General features: G+C 38.3%; 1 protein-coding gene and 1 long non-coding RNA gene across 3 annotated transcripts in view; one reads left to right on the forward strand and one right to left on the reverse strand.

Moving 5' to 3' along the window:
• Positions 1-1,201: 1,201 nt before the first annotated feature.
• On the forward strand, positions 1,202-11,806 carry LOC110831924 (uncharacterized). The gene is made up of 3 exons (XR_002543752.2): positions 1,202-4,282; positions 4,791-4,876; positions 11,012-11,806. It is a non-coding gene; the product is annotated as an uncharacterized LOC110831924 (long non-coding RNA).
• Positions 7,200-16,442, reverse strand: part of LOC110831923 (xanthine dehydrogenase) — a 38,865-nt gene continuing 29,622 nt past the window's right edge. For both annotated transcript variants that reach the window (XM_087354530.1, XM_087354531.1), the window contains exons 22-27: positions 15,514-15,644; positions 14,845-14,935; positions 13,191-13,352; positions 10,731-10,827; positions 10,304-10,414; positions 7,200-9,236 (exon numbers count right to left, since the gene is read on the reverse strand). In XM_087354530.1, coding sequence (XP_087210656.1) covers positions 9,169-9,236; positions 10,304-10,414; positions 10,731-10,827; positions 13,191-13,352; positions 14,845-14,935; positions 15,514-15,644 — 660 coding nt within the window. In that variant the 3' untranslated portion in view covers positions 7,200-9,168. The remainder of the gene's footprint in view (positions 9,237-10,303; positions 10,415-10,730; positions 10,828-13,190; positions 13,353-14,844; positions 14,936-15,513; positions 15,645-16,442) is intronic.

The raw sequence follows: 16,442 nt of genomic DNA on the forward strand, positions 1-16,442 counted from the left end.
CGGCAAATTACTTTTTCTAAATTGTCTTTGAGTGAAAAGTGATGTAAAAAATCACGGCCGTCCTCTTCCGGATTTACAAATAGTTAAAAACATTGTCGAGCACGTATGGTTTTTCTCCTGATGTAAATTTACTTTTCATTTATTTATATTGTTGTGTGTGGACAAACTATTCTGGTTTTTCGCCCTTGTGCAGCACCACCACTGCTCAGACTCATGAGCTGCCACCGCACGTACCGGTGTGTGGTCTGGTACATATTTACTGACATTCCACAGGTTCTTGCCGACTATTGTCAGGTCAATTATGATGGAAGCAGCAAGTACCTTAGAAACGTGAAAATTCTGCCAGACTACATGGCGCCACATGCTAGGTGACAGCCATGTTCACATCTGCTGACATGAGAACCTCAAATCCTACTAGATAAATCATGATTGAGACCAAGATGCTGGTTGACGCACTTATTGATTTCTGAGGGTTTCCTTCCTTCCTCCTTGGCTCTACGGTCCTCTGAGGACCTTGGCCTCCCTTATCACAGTCTTCCAGTCATCCGTTGACTCTGCCTTCCTTCGCTATCTGTTTAGTCCAATGGTTCTCATATCTGCCTCCACATCACCTAGCCATCTCGTACGTGGTCGTCCCCTCATCCTCCTTCCACCTGGTTGACCAATTAGCGCCTTTTTTGGGTACCTTCCACCAGTCATCCGTTGAATATGTTCGAGCCATCTCACTCTGCCTATCTTAATAGTAGCAACGAGATCTGGTTCTTTGTACAGGGCTCTGATTTCTTCATTCGTTGTTATTCTCCATTTGTGTCCTTCCTTCACTGGCCCAAATATCTTTTGCAACATTTTTTTCTCCCATAAATTAATCCTCCTTTCTGTTGTTTTCATTAGGACCCATGCTTCACTCCTATACATTATTACAGGTCTCATAATAGTTTTGTACATTCTCAATTTGGCCCTTCTACTTATATTTTTGATTTTAAGGAGAGTAAATAGAGCCGCGTAACATCTATTGACTGCCTTAATTCTATTACTTATGCCTATAGTTTATAGTTTAGATGTGTCATGTTTGTGTTTTCAATTCATACATATATTTATTCTTAAAGTCTATACACAAACTATATTAATATTGATGTTAAAAATTAAAATTGATATAAATATTTCGCGCTATTCATCGTTTCCTCGATGTTACAATTTGCGCTATAAATTGTAACATCGAGGAAACGATGAATAGCGCGAAATATTTATATCAATTTTAATTTTTAACATCAATATTAATATAGTTTGTGTATAGACTTGAAGAATAAATATATGTATGAGTAGTTATGCCTGTTTCAACATTATTATTATCTGTCATTACTGAGCCCAGATATTTAAAATTCTCAACTGCTTCAAAAAGGTTATCTTCTATATGGAGATGTTCCTTCTTCCTTTTGTTTCTTTCTGTTACAATATATTTGGATTTGGCTTGACTGATTTCTAGTCCCAACCTTCTGGCTGTTGTTTCAAATTCTACGTAAGCAGATTTCAGTGCCCCCCTATTTCTGACTGATATTACATCATCTGCATATGCTAACCCTGCTTGATATTCCCCTAGTATGGTCTCAGATGTCTCGTTATCCTCTTTGGTATTGCTACAGATAGTATTTTATTTACTACGCTTAGTAACGCGATCCCTCTGTAATTTTGACATTTCATGCGTGATCCCTTTTTGTATATTGGACATATAATTGTTTGTTTCCAGTCTTGTGGCATTTTCTCTTTCTTCCAGATCAAACTGATTAATTTATGTATCCTACTTGTCAAACTACCCCCTTCATTTTTTATTATTTCTGCTGAGATCTGATCAATCCCCGGGGCTTTGTTCCCTTTTAACTTATCTATTATTTCTTTGATTTCTTCTGTGGTAGGTGGGTTTATCTCTTGGTTATTCTCTTCTTCTATTTTGTCTAATTCCCCTTCCTATTCTCGCCCTTCTCCCGTTAACAGTGCTTCAAAGTGTTGGGCCCATTTTTGTGGTACATTTTCCCTTCCTGCTACTATATTTCCTTCTTCACCCTCTAACCACTACAGTCTTGGTTGGTAGCCCTTTTTAATTTCATCCACATTTTTGTAAAATTTCCCTATTTGTTTATTTTTAAAATTATTTTGTATTTCATCCAAAAATTCCCTTTTCTTCCTCCTTATAATTGTTTTAGCATTCCTTCTTCTTTCTTTATACTCCTTTAGGTTATTTCTGGTTGGTCTTTGTAACATCCTACATCTGGCTTTATTTCTTTCTCCAAGGGCTTTACCAATCTTCTCATCAAACCAATCATTTCTTCTTTGTCCTTCTATTCCTCCCAATACATCTTGAGCGGTTGATTTGATGGTTTTCTTTGGTTTTTCCCAAACATCTTCTATATCATCCTCATCATTGACTTTTTCTGCTTGTCTTAATTTATCTTTAAACTCCTCCAATTTTCCTTGCTTTTTGAGTTCCTCCACGTTGTAAGCTTTGTTCTTATCTCCTGTTGCCTTCCTACTTTTGATTGCTAACTTCTGTCTTGTTTTCAATCGTACCAAACAGAGATCTGAATCAACTTTTGACATCTATAATATCTGTTGTATGTCTCTTGTCTGTCAATACATGGTCGATTTGGTTTATAACCCGCCCATCCTCAGAAACCCATGTTTCTTTATGTATTTATTTGGGGGGGGGGGGAAGGTACTTTTAATGACCATCTCTTTACTTAATGAAAAGTCTACTAACTTCCTTCCATTCTCATTTGTTTCTTCATGTATGCTATACCGTCCGATTGCCTGCCCAAGCTCTTTTTATTTTCCAATCTTGGCATTGCAGTCTCCTAGTATTATCTTATCATCGCGTTTTGGTAATCTGTCATAGGTTCTCTCCAATATCTCGTAGAACTGTCACCATCTCATATGCCATAATATTATGTCTGATAGTTTTCTTTATCATAAATCCAGTACCTAGGATGTTGGCTTCTTCCCCACTATTAATCAGTGTATATAATCTCGTAACTCTGTTACCTCTGTTTCCTTCCATCTGATTTATTGTAGTGCCACTACATCTATCTTATACTTTAATAACTGTTGTTCCAATCTTTTTCTAGCTTTGTGCTGAAAAATACTTCTTACATTCCATAGTCCAAACATTCTCGTTTTTCCCTTTTTACATTGCGGAGTTTGGCATAATGTTGAGGCTGTCCAGCTATTACTGTGATTTGGCTTCTCAGCTGGTTTTGTTTTTACGGTGTGGGGTAGTTGGCCCTATGCCCAACCCTCAACCTGAGGGACCAGGTCATTTGATTTTGGGGTTTCCGTCCCCTAGAATGGTTGCTTTCACCACAGCTTCTGGAGTCCGGTCCACCACTGCCTTCTAGCCTTTGGATAAACAAATCCTATTTGCAAGGCAGCACAACCCTCCTCCTTCCTCAACCGGGCTTGGGACCATCTATGGCGGAGTTTGTCTGAGGGTTTAGAACTGTTTTTTCTTAAAAATTACTGTTATTGGCAAACAAGTATTCTTTAATTGTTGAAGTTTCCTAAAAATGTGAGAAGGCAGAACTACCTTATCATCTGGCTACCGACGTCTATCTTCTGTTTACTGTTGCTTTATAGATAATGCCCATAGATGTCAGTGAGGTTGTGTATTTTACGAAATGTGTCAGGAATTAAGTTCGAGTTAGTAGTCCTGTGGGCTGTGGCACCATGTTGTCAGTATGAATTTTACGATGCCGGCTTAGAAGTTGGGTAGAGGCATGTTGGATCTAAATTAAACTTCTGTGATTGTGTGTAGTGTCGACTCTCTCTGTTTTCGTTATAGCTTTGGCTCATTATTCGATTTCACGAAATGCTTATGTTTGCGGTTAATCAATTCCTATAATGGATAAAGCTCATTTGTGTGAATATTGAATGAAATGGGTTAGTTAACATGTCAGCTAACATTCACTTATTCTGTATTTTATCTTGCATGTAGAGATGTACGTGGTGATCGGATCCGTAGTGGAATTACTGATGTGTTAATCTCGCAGTGCAGCGTATACCAATATGTTGATGGACATGAGAATACAGAAAATAAAGGAAGACCTTGGCAGTCTGTGACAGTATTTGCGTTATGTTATACGTTACATTATTGTAATCAGAGGCATTACTTGGAAATGGCTTTTATGTTAAGAGCTACTAGCTTAAAAAAACCTAAATTCAGTGAAATTTTAGGTGGTTAGGTTAGAAGGCTTCAAATTTGGACTACCATCTATAACCAAACTTTAATTTAGAGGTAAGGATACAAGGCTACTGTGTCGATTATGCTTCAAAAGCACTTTTCATACCGTATAAACTGATGGAATTATTTTTGGAGACGCAATAAAAAATTACATATATCACTGCAATTGACTCATTGCTGTTTTGGTATAGCTATGGACTTGTGTCCAGAAGGTACTCAGTTCAGTTCTGAGCTGAGTTACTGGCTGTCTTGAAGTACTTTTTTTATTTTCCTTAGTCTCGGAAGCACCAACATGACAGATTCTCAGAATCGTGATGTTGGACCATGATGACGCCTGATATTGATGATACCATCGCATGTCATGACACTTTTGATGCGATGCCTACTGTATCATTTTTGACTTTTTGGCACAGTGTATAGTGATGCATAAATGTAAAATATCACTTATTTTAGATTGACATGCAGTTAATAATACTATTGTCATGTTGGTATTACTCATTTTGGTGTAATTCAGTGTAAATGCCTACTGAAAATAAGTAAAGAAATACATTTTTTGTATCAGTTGCAGACATTTGATTTGCATGCTCCACATCAAACCCTGGAAGAAATTAGTGACGGAGTTGCAATGGCACAGGCTCTTACCCAAATGTAAGTTAAAATATGTTACAAAGAGCTCAGTATTGGGAAGATGTGTAGAAACAGCAAAGATCTCGCTTTCCACTGTTGTCTTCTGTGACAAATTTAAAACATTGTGAATGTGGATAATACCAGGTTCTCAACATGTTTTGGATTTCACCTTAAGCTTCTAACTGTGTTGTTTATTACCATTTTGATACAGACTTTCTTCGTGTTCAGGTCGATGCTGAAACACAGTTTGACAGATTTTCTAGTTTTATATCTTGCATACAATCAGTTGATAATTATTTCCAAACCATTTCACCACCCTTCATATTTGGATTAGGTCTGATGTCACATGGACGGATCATCAGTCGCATTCAACGTTTTTCTTGAAATTGTTTAACCCACACCAAAAATTTGTGTTGCACTTTTTGTTCATCTTCCATAAACTTGCTTTACATTTTGAAAATGTTGTTGGCTTTTAAGAATTTAATGTTGGTTTTCTGTTTTAACAATTCATCACATGTGTCTTAAACAGAGAAAGAAAGAAAGAAACAAAATGCATTACCACTTTACTGTAGTTGCAAAACAGTCTGAGTCTGAAAGAAGAATTTTACCAATGTTTCAGAGGTCCTTGCAGCAAGGACCTCTGAAATGCCAGTAAACTTGTACGAGACTACACGGCACTAGAACCCAGAAGACAGCCATCTCTGGACTCACCGCCGTGAAAACCAGAAGGCCTAACTTGTCCCAGTCTGAGTGACTGACAGAAAACTCTTGAATCATGTAGTTACGTGATGAAATGTGCGGAAACTTGCCACTGGTCCACAAAACCTCAGTTCTGTTATTTGTGATGGATGTCAAAAATTAAAACTGATGCTGGGAATACAATCCAATGTAAGCCATGCGCAGCGATGTAAATACATTTTTTTTGTGGTTTACTTTGTCTGGTTGACAGAATTTAAGTGTGAACAATTTTATTGCATAAGTGTTTGTATTAGGATTAGACAGTTATATTGAAAATTATTAAATATTACTAACATGTTTATGCTAGTGGTAATTATAACCTGTGAGGAATCTGAAAGAAGTCTGTGGGGTTATTTCTTCAAATGCTTACTGTTCTATTTGTGTACTGAAGAGAGATTGATTTTACATGGGAAAGAGGATTTTTTTTCAACATAAAGTTATCGCATAACAGTTGAGGGTGTACAATTTGAGAGGTTTTTTAATAACTAACTAACCAACCAAAGCCCTCCACCGGACCGTGTCCTGGGCCAACAAAATCCAGTCTCCTTCAACTCCTATCTCCCATAGATCCCGCCTGACATTATCCTCCCATCTACGTCTAGGTCTCCCCAGGGGTCTCTTCACACCTCTTGTCCCATCCATGCGCGCTACATGCCCAGCCCATCTCATTCTTCTCGACTTAATCACCCTGACAATATTGGGGGAGGAGTACAGATTTTTAAGTTTTCTCCACGCCCCATCGTCTTCTCTCCTAGGCCCAAATATCCTCCTCAACACCCGATTCTCAAACACCTGCAATCTGTGTTCCTCCCTCAGAGTGAGAGACCATGTTTCGCACCCATACAAAACAACAGGCAAAATTGTTTTGTATACTTTAATTTTCAGGATCTTAGAAATCAGATGGGAAGACAAAATATTTTGAACTGAGAAGTAGAAAGCATTTCCAGAATTTAATCTCCTCCTAACTTCCTCATTTTGATTTGTTATAGTTGTTCCCAGATATTTGAACTTTGTGACCCTTTCAAAGGATTTATTAGCCACCCTAAGATAATTCTGCCCGCCTGTCTTCTGACGACAAGATACTAACATGTACTTAGTATTTTCTGGTGTTTTAATTGACAAATTAATAAGTTTATATTGTGACGAGTGACAACTATAGTGGCATCTTACATTTTTAAACGTTTAATGCGTACGTCTATCCATTGGTTCCTGTTTCACAGTTAGTGCGTATTTATTACACAAGTTAACTGAGTTACAGCATAAATAATTTCTACATTAGACTACATTAAATGGTTAATTGAATTGAATTTATTATTGGGAACCAGGTTGAAAATATAGTTGATCCTTGCAGTCATGAGTGTTCATTGCATTTACATGGTCAGCAAGAAGTCTTGTATTTAATTTTTTGGCATGAATGGGGCAGCGATCTTCAGACTCACCGCCACGTAAAACCTCAAATCCTACAATAACATTTGTGGAATATCTTGTGATCTTTCTAAAGCATTTGAGTATGTGAATCATGAATTATTACTGTCAAAACTACATTTTTATGAAGTTATGAATGGTTTAAATCACAACTTCGTGACTGAAAGGAAAAAAGTAGAAATAAAGTCACCAGATTCAAGCATTTATTGAAATTGGGGCATTATAAAATATTAAGTTCCTCAAGGTTCAGTACTTGGTCTTTTGCTAATATTAATATTATTTATTTCACATCCAGAAATTTACTGTTTTCCAAATTTACATGAATGATATCTTTGCTAGCGTGAACAAATGGATTAAATCGTATAAACTCACATCAAATTCTGATAAAAGAAATTTCATGAAATTTCGTACCTCCAACAAAAATTGTGTTAGTCTAAGCAGAGCAATTTACGAAGCAGAAACATCCAAATTTCTCGGTTTCCAAATTAACAATAACTTATATTGGAAAACACATATTGAAAACATTACGCTGTGCGTTAGAATAATGGCCTCTTGCAGGGAATTGTTTAAGAAATTTAATATTCTTCCAGTAGCCAGTGAATTCTTGCTCTCATCATCATCATTTGTAGCGGACAACATAGAACAAATTTAAACAGACTCAGATATCCACGATATAAGTACAAGATGCAGATATAACCTTCATAGTCCAGTCACTAAACAAACTAAATATGAACAAGTATTTTATTAAAATGGAATTAAACTGTTCTCTAATCATGATACAACAAAGTTTTAGAAATCGCCAGAAGTGTATTTCTTGTCCGACTCCTACACCACGGATACATTTCTTCTTCTTCTTCTTATACCCTTTTCATGGAAATCAACATTGAAAAATCAAAAGTAATGAGGATAGCACCGAGAGCAGAACCATTGAACGTTGTAATTGGAAACCAACAGATGGAGAATGTGGAGCATTTCAAGTACTTGGGAAGCATAGTCACGACGGACGCCCTATGCACCAAGGAAGTAAAAGCAAGGATAGCCATGGCCAAGGCAGCTTTCGTCAAGAAGAGGATACTTCTCACTAGCAAGTTGGGCTTGGAGATGAAGAAGAGACTAGTGAAGTGTTACGTATGGAGCAGAGACTTGGACACTCAGGAAGAAGGAACAGAAATACCTGGAGAGTTTCGAAATGTGGTGTTGGAGAAGAATAGAGAAGATCAGGTGGACGGATCGAGTGACCAACGAAGAAGTATTGAGGAGAGTCAACGAGCAAAGACACGAAGGAAAGCTAACTGGCTGGGACATATTATGAGAAGGAATGGATTAATGAGTGATATCACCGAAGGCCAGGTTGAAGGAAAGCGAGGACTGGGAAGAAGATTAATGCAGCTAACCGACGACCTTAAACAAGGAAAGAAGATGACGTTCCAGGAATTAAAGCGAGAAGCCGAGAATAGGGACAACTGGAGAGCTCTTTTTGGGCAGAGCAATGGACCTGTCGTAAGACAGAACACTTAATAATAATAATACCCTTTTCGCTCCTATGTGGAGCATGGGTGCCTCCTTTTGGAGATTTCTCGATCTATTAGACATTTGGTAGGACTCCTTGGACGAGTGATCAGCCCGTCGCAAGGCCTTAGAAGAATTTATCTCAACCAGAAATTCTCATATATTTTAAATACATGTAAGCAATCATGGTTATGGTTTGTGGCATAATTATTTTGGCGGTGATACTGTAGTTGACTGTGAATTACTGTCATAACGATACTTTCAGTTTGGTTTGTTCGGATTACGCCCGTTCATTCGGCCTGATTTCTGTTGTCATCGTAATGTAGCGTGCTTTGAGCATTCTTTATCAGCTGTGATTTGTTAATCATTATTTATGATGCTTTAACTCCTGTGACGTAAACTGTGTTTCGCCGAAGTTATGATATTCGTGCTAAAACTTTCCCAAGCTGATGCCTTGCGGTTTTTTGAAAGCTGCAAACCTGTTGGTAATTTTGACTTGTTCCATAACGTTTACATTTAGCGTCTGCATAGTAAACCAGTTCTTGCCTTCTGTCTGTCAACCGATAATGGCCGTGCAATATTGGCCTCAGTAACTGGGCTTCTGATTTCAGCAAGAGTCCATGTGCGATCGAAGCAAGACCTTACAAGGAAAACAAGTCAATGTTCGTGAGACTTGTGAGAAATATATTTTCAGTTGTTGCTGGTGAATCTGTAAGAGAGAAAAGATAACTGTGAGAAATGGCACTGAGAATATTGATTTACTATTTCATACGATCATGTCTGCTCAATGTAGAATTGAGACTGAGGAATTTTGTTCGATTCAAATTGGTAGATATAACAATTTTTTTTACTTACTGTTCTTGGAAAATGTTTATCGTGATTGTTTGGGCTCAGTTACAGCACAAATGTGAGTTGAATGGTCTTAGTCGTTTATATTCTGGTAGTATAAGCTGTCTGAAAGTTCTTCCTTCACATGATTCTTAATTAGGGTTATTACTGAATGATGAACAGATATAAGTCCCTCAGATCCTCCTGAATCTTCCGATATAAGCGATTTTTAATTAAACTTGTTACCGTGTCACTGGCAGGTGATTTTTATATGTAATTGTTTTGTATGGGTTCAAAACATGGTCTCTCACTCAGAGGGAGGAACACAGATTGCAGGTGTTTGAGAATCGGGTGTTGAGGAGGATATTTGGGCCTAAGAGAGAAGACGATGGGGCGTGGAGAAAACTGCATAATGACGAGCTTAAAAATCTGTACTGCTCCCCCAGTATTGTGAGGGTGATTAAGTCGAGAAGAATGAGATGGGCGGGACATGTAGCGCGCATGGATGGGACAAGAGGTGTGTACCGGGTACTGGTTGGGAAGCCTGAGGTTAAGAGGCCTCTGGGGAGACCTAGACGTAGATGGGAGGATAATCTCAGGCGGGATCTATGGGAGATAGGAGTTGAAGGAGACTGGATTTTGTTGGCCCAGGACAGGGTCCGGTGGAGGGCTTTGGTTAGTCCGGTGATGAACCTTCGTGTTCCGTAAGCCATCTGGTTGGTTGGGTCCACTATTTGGGAAGTCTGAGGGGAAGAGACCGCTGGGGAGACCTAGACGTAGATGGGAGGATAATCTCAGGCGGGATCTATGGGAGATAGGAGTTGAAGGAGATTGGATTTTGTTGGCCCAGGACAGGGACCGGTGGGAGGCTTTGGTTAGTTCGGTGATGAACCTTAAGGTTCCGTAAGCCATCTAGTTAGTTAGTTAGTTAGTATAACCTTTACTTACTCATTGGGCACCACTCATCAGGTTTCCCGGCATCTTGGCGAGCTGCATGTAGGGCATTTCTTAGTGCAAACAGAATTACACAGCTCATGCATAATGGAGGCTCACCAGTGGCTGCAAGAGTAATTAATATATCCTGACTAAAGTAGACTTTGTTACTGATTTTTATTTCATGACATGTTCACGTTCTTTTTATCCGCTTTCATTTATGGACTTATTCACACTTCAAAATTATTCTTTGTGATATTCTATTTTTGCCTATTAAATTAAAATAATCAGCAGGTGCAAGAAACTGAATTCATATTCCTGATGGCATATTACAAGACAGTACTTCATCTCTGTCTTACGGGTGATCAACAAATGGAAAATGTACGCAGCTCGAAGCACCGCGTAATTAAATAAGTAATAGGTAGGACAACATGAATACAACCTTTCGAGCGAAGTACTCCAAATGGGTTCGGTGCTTTTTTCCTCAAGTGAACTCGAAAATCGATGGGGATGTCTTTCACTCCTGGTGGCTTGTAGTTCTGTAATTGAATAATTTCAATACAAAATGATAATAATACCTGAATCACATTCTTCATTCAGCGCTCCTATGTTTCCATCTAATTTACATAAAGTCAAATTTCATTTGTGAGTGTAGATACTTCTGAACATTTTAAATAAATGGTAGAAGGAATTACTTTTGAAACTGAAACATATTCTTTTCAGTGAATGATTTTTTTAAGATGAAAAAATCAAAGTTTATGCAAGATATGGCTGGAAAGTAACATGAAAATGCTTTTTGGATGTGAAAAATATGAGTTGTGATGAACTGTAGAGGAACAAGTACATTCACAAGTTCAAACTAGAGACTGTGAGAACTGTGACCCAAAGTCAGTGCCATAAGCACAGACAGAGTAGTTTATATGACGATTCACACAGGAAGGATGTCTGAGTGTGATCTGTGTTTTGTGGGCGAGGAATCTGCTACCATCTGAAATTTTCTGACATCCTGTAGAAGTTTGGAGCCATTATATTGAAGAGTTAGAATGGTGCAAGTAGTTGTGAAGGATACGAAGGAAAATGGCTACTTAAACACAATTATGATGTACAAATTTTCAAGTTTGTGAGGTCGCCTACAAAACAGTCGTGTGTCGAAACCTGGCCAAGCTAGAACAATTCTTATTTTGGGCGTGGCCTCTTGTATTTGGCATCGTTTGTTACATTTATTTACCATGAAAGATTTGTACCAAATGTATTAACAAAGGAACAAACATAAACGTCCAGTCTTCAGACATTCAGAATTTTTATTATAAACTGCAGAAAAGGATGCAGTGTCGTGGGTGGAAAGATGTGTGTTCGCTAGTTGAGATGAATACTTTGTTGTGAAAAGAATACCTGAAACAACATTCTGACATTTTGCACACGAAAAGAGTGGATATTTTTGACATTCTTTTAAAAAAATCTGTAAGGCTGCCATGCCAAACAAAACACATTCCTTTTTACTATGTGTACGAGGTGCGATCGGAAAGTTTCAATACTGTGTTAATAGATGGCGAACCGGATGTAGTACGAGCTTCTGCCGCTAGGGGGTGCGGCCTACATTCATAGTGAATCAGTGTGCCAGCCGGCATCATCGAATTAGCATTTGTTTCTTAGTTACGGGCGTTTTGGTAGTGCATTACACCGACCCTCCTGCGATTTCGGAATGGCGTGTGCATCAAATTTTGCCAAAGACTCGCCAAAACGGCTACGGAAACCTATGAAATGCTAAAGCAAGCATTTGGGGAGTTCGCAATGGGTCGTGCACAAACTTTTGTGTGGCATTCACGTTTTAAAAATGGCCGAACCTCTGTCGATGATGACGAGCGTTCTGGAGGACCATCTTCGAGCACAACGCCCGAAAATGTTACGAAGATCGACGTCGTACCATCAACGACTTGTGCGACATTGTTGGGATAGGCTATGGGACCTGTCAGCTGATTCTAAAGGAAGAACTCCACATGCGACGCATCCTGTCTGAAGACCAGAAGCAGAATCGACTTGACTTCTCGTTTGTCAGGAGCTCAAAGATCTTGCAAGAACCGACCCCAACTTCCTTTCTAAGCTCCGTGTGACTTCTTCCTCTTACCAAAGATGAAAATTCAGCTAAAGGGAAGGAGATTTGAGACGATAGAAGAGATTCAGGCAGAATCGCAGATGGTGCTTGACAGGTTGACAAAGAAAGATTTCCAGGGATGCTTCCAGGCTTGGCAGCGGCGCTGGGATCGTTGTGTTCACTCCCAGGGGAACTACTTCGAGGGTGATGGATGAATTTAATACCTGAGATAAGTGTACGGGTTTTTATAGGCGCAGTCTTGAAACTTTCCGATCGCACCTCGTACATCATCTTATTTGTCACGTTTATTTGCAGTCCAAATTTCTGAAATGTTCTAACTGTTTAAAACTATAGCCAGGTTATTTAAAGATTCCCATTCTTCCAATTAAAAATTTTAATTAAAAAAAGTAAAGCTGTCCCACTATACGCCATGTAGGCGCTTTGGGGGGGGATGGTATAGCTCCTACTCATTCTTGACCTCGGCACTAGATGGGTAGTGGTCGGCATCACACCCTGGCTGCGCCTTACCCCCAGGGAAGGATCCCAGTACCCATTGGATACGAGGCTGGGTGGGCCCTAGAGCCGGTCTCTAGTAGGCCACATTTCATCTAACGCTTCATTCAAAGATTAGAAATATCAGACTGTGGTTTATATTCTTTACTGAAAGTTCTTTCTGAAGTCTTTATATTTAATTATATAATTGCATTATTGTTACTAGTGATACAACAGTTGTTTAATCGCTGGAAGACGTAACGGGTGTAACATTCAGTAATGCCGACAAGCGTAGAATTAGAAGTGAAGGTGGCCTACCCAAGTTCTGTTTGTCAGTAGTTCCCCTGTTTCTGGAGAGAATGTGAGATATTCCATGAGCCAGTATCCTAACCCCATGACAAATGCTCCCTCAATCTGACCAACATCAACTTCTGGACTGAGACTCTCACCGGCATCTTCAAGGATGTCCACACGTAGAATCTAAGAATACAACAGACAGCATTAAATTTACTTAGGCTAGTAAAATTTTATCAGTACTGTGAAACATTTTAATTTCAAATGTGAAACATAGATCACTCTGTGTATTAATATTTATTAAAATGTATATGTTACTAGCAATGCATAGAATACGTAATGTCAGTAGGCAAATTATGAAATAAATCGTAATGTTAATATTGTTTGGTTGCGTTAATTAAAATTAATCAAAGTCGATTGGGTAAGCTGTCAAAATAGTCTCGAAAACACCAAGCTACTGAATTTGAACGTAACAAAAATTTTGAGAATTAAAAAATTGTTTTATATTAAATTTTTGCAAATATAAAAGATAAAATAAAAATGTATAAATCGTATTATAGAAACTTCTTTGTTATATACTGTGCCTAAAGAATCTGAGGCATTTTATAAAATTCCTAGGTATTCTATAGAATACCTAGGCAAAGTATAAAATAAACTGTTACATTTCCTAAAAGTCCTTGGTATTTTACAAAATGCCTGGACATTCCATAGAATGATTGAATTTCATATTTTGCCTACTGACTTTAGGCATTCTATACATTGCTGGATTTCATAGTTTGCCAGTAACATATACGCTGCAAACATAGCGTGTCATAAATGGAGGTGTGAAGTTTAAAAGAAGTTTTACCCAAATTGAATTCACATTAATACAATTCATACGCACATGCAGAATTTTAATATAATGTAAATGCCAGACTTTAGACAGGTTTAAAATACTATGTAGATCAACTTCAATTTCTATGGCAATATTCTTTCAGCTGTCAATGGTAAGAAGTTATTTAGCCACTGCAGATAGATAGCGTTACTTCATTCGTGCGCAGTAGGACAAAATACCTGCACACACTCACTCACATTCTACATGGCTGGGGTTCAGTTCCGAGCAGAGGCATTAGAGATTTTTTTTGAAAACATGTACAATGAGAGCCTTCATCCAGGGGTTGATATCTGACGCAACACTAAGGCCACAGCTCACCTCTGTCTAATGCCATAGTTGGGTCCTTGGACAAATATTCATGTAGTAACAGTGAAAGCTTCTTGTCTGTCAATTTACAATTATCCAAGCGACTCCTGGTTACATGGGATTTTCTGAGAAACCGATAGATTTCGCAGATAATCGAGAAATGTTCCAATATGGAGTCTCAAAGATTTGTTCACCCATTGGGCTGAGTTACTCCAGTTCCATTCACATGGTCACAGTTGATTTTCCTAAAATCGGTTTTAAAAATTCCCAAATTTGCATGCTTTGGTGCTGTGGGCGACCTTTTTCAATAATGTTTCCACTGAGCTGTTATCATTTCAGTTTACTGAACTTACTAATAGTGAATCCTCTAAGTAGGTAATTTGTTCAGTCTGCTTTTAGTTCATTTAGCTGAGGTTCCATCTCTTTTGTCATTTCATAGTTTGTGCCTCTGTCTGTGTAAGGATACATTCAATACTAACGCACAGTTCCGTTGCTTACCTGATGCTGACCAGTCAGTAAGTCTACCTCAACCTCTCCAATTGTCACTCCGTAAATGTCGTATGGCTTCACATCGTCTTTTGATGTAAACCTAAATGTGGAAATATTTAACACACTGTAATAAACTGAAAAAAAAAACAACATACAATGTTTGCTGTTTCTGTGAACCATAAAACTGCTGAATTGACGTCAAAATTTTCATTGTCTTGTTTAGGAATAATCACCTCTGTAATTGTTAATGACACCTTAAACTTCAAATGTCAACGGGAGGATAACCACAAAAAGTAACTGCAGTGTTGCCATGTTTTCGACAGATCGGTGCTTTTGGTTTCATCATCAGAGGTCTCTGTCATATGTCACTACACACTTATGCCATCTGTAGCAGATCGCTGCAACTATCTTACTTGTCATTTGCGATGGTATGGACAATGTCTTTGCTTTCCGTGTCTTATCCTGTGGTCAATGCCAGGAGAGTGGTTAGTGGAATGAATACACATCCCAATCTACACACAGATGTTTACAATGTGTGTGACTGGACCATGCAGAAAAGAAGTTTACTCTTCCAAAGTGCTACAGAAAAATGTGACTTCACACCTACGCCACTCGATATAAAAACTCCCAAAGTTTCTGATGGGTACATGTAAATCAAGCAGTGGTTTTGCGACTTACATGTGGGTGGCGCACATATCGATGTTTTGTTGGTAAGCGGCTAGAGTCCAGTGTTGCCATGTTGGATTCTTCAGGCCCTCTTTTGCTGGTTCCATGCGTTCTAGAAGCTCTTTGCAGCAAATCATGGCAGCCTTGATGCAAACAGAAATGTATGTCCTTTGAATTTATTTTATTCAAGAACAGAAATGATAATTTTTAAAAGAGAGGAAGTTTAAGCATGCTCAAGAGTGCAAGGAGAATGTAAAAGGGACAGAGCAAGAGGAAGGTGTAGTAAGAGAATTTGAAGGAGCTCGCATAACCTATCTGTTGCCTAGCTAGACCATTCTCATTAATGACACTCATACTCCACCTAGCTCTATCCACTGTTTGTTTTATAGTTACTGTTTTCTTTTACAATTTTCTCTTTATCTCATTTCTTTTTGTATGTTCAAAATCTTTCATTTTCTCATTTGCTTTCATTCATTTTGCATTTCTCTCACATTCAATCTTTATCATCCAGTCTCCCTTACTTACCCTCAGATACAGAAAATGTAATTAATTTTAAAAACGATACCTTTGTCACCCAGGTAATTCGTGTGCTTGAATATGTACAGATTTTATGAAATTATAAGCATATTATAAATCTGCACTGCAACCAAATAATCTCAAAAAGGTGGATTCTGTTGGGGTTATAATGATGTTCACACATTCTAATGTTTTAAATGAAGTCGATGAAAGACTTTCGGGTTACAAGACATATCAGGTGGCTGAATGGTGAATAAACCAGGTCTTCTGCCAACCTGAGAGCCTTTCATCAACTTCAGTCGTCGCGAAAGCTTCACTTTGTACATTTTATATGAAATTTGCACCTTTAAATTACATTGATAAGGAATTGTACTCATCGTCCAAATAACCTCCAACTCCATCCTCTTGTCATCGTCCATTGACAC

Source organism: Zootermopsis nevadensis, unplaced genomic scaffold (genome assembly GCF_977971745.1).
Source record: "Zootermopsis nevadensis isolate Lab colony 2312 unplaced genomic scaffold, Znev_1.0 Znev_ptg000023l, whole genome shotgun sequence".
NCBI lineage: Eukaryota > Metazoa > Arthropoda > Insecta > Blattodea > Termopsidae > Zootermopsis > Zootermopsis nevadensis.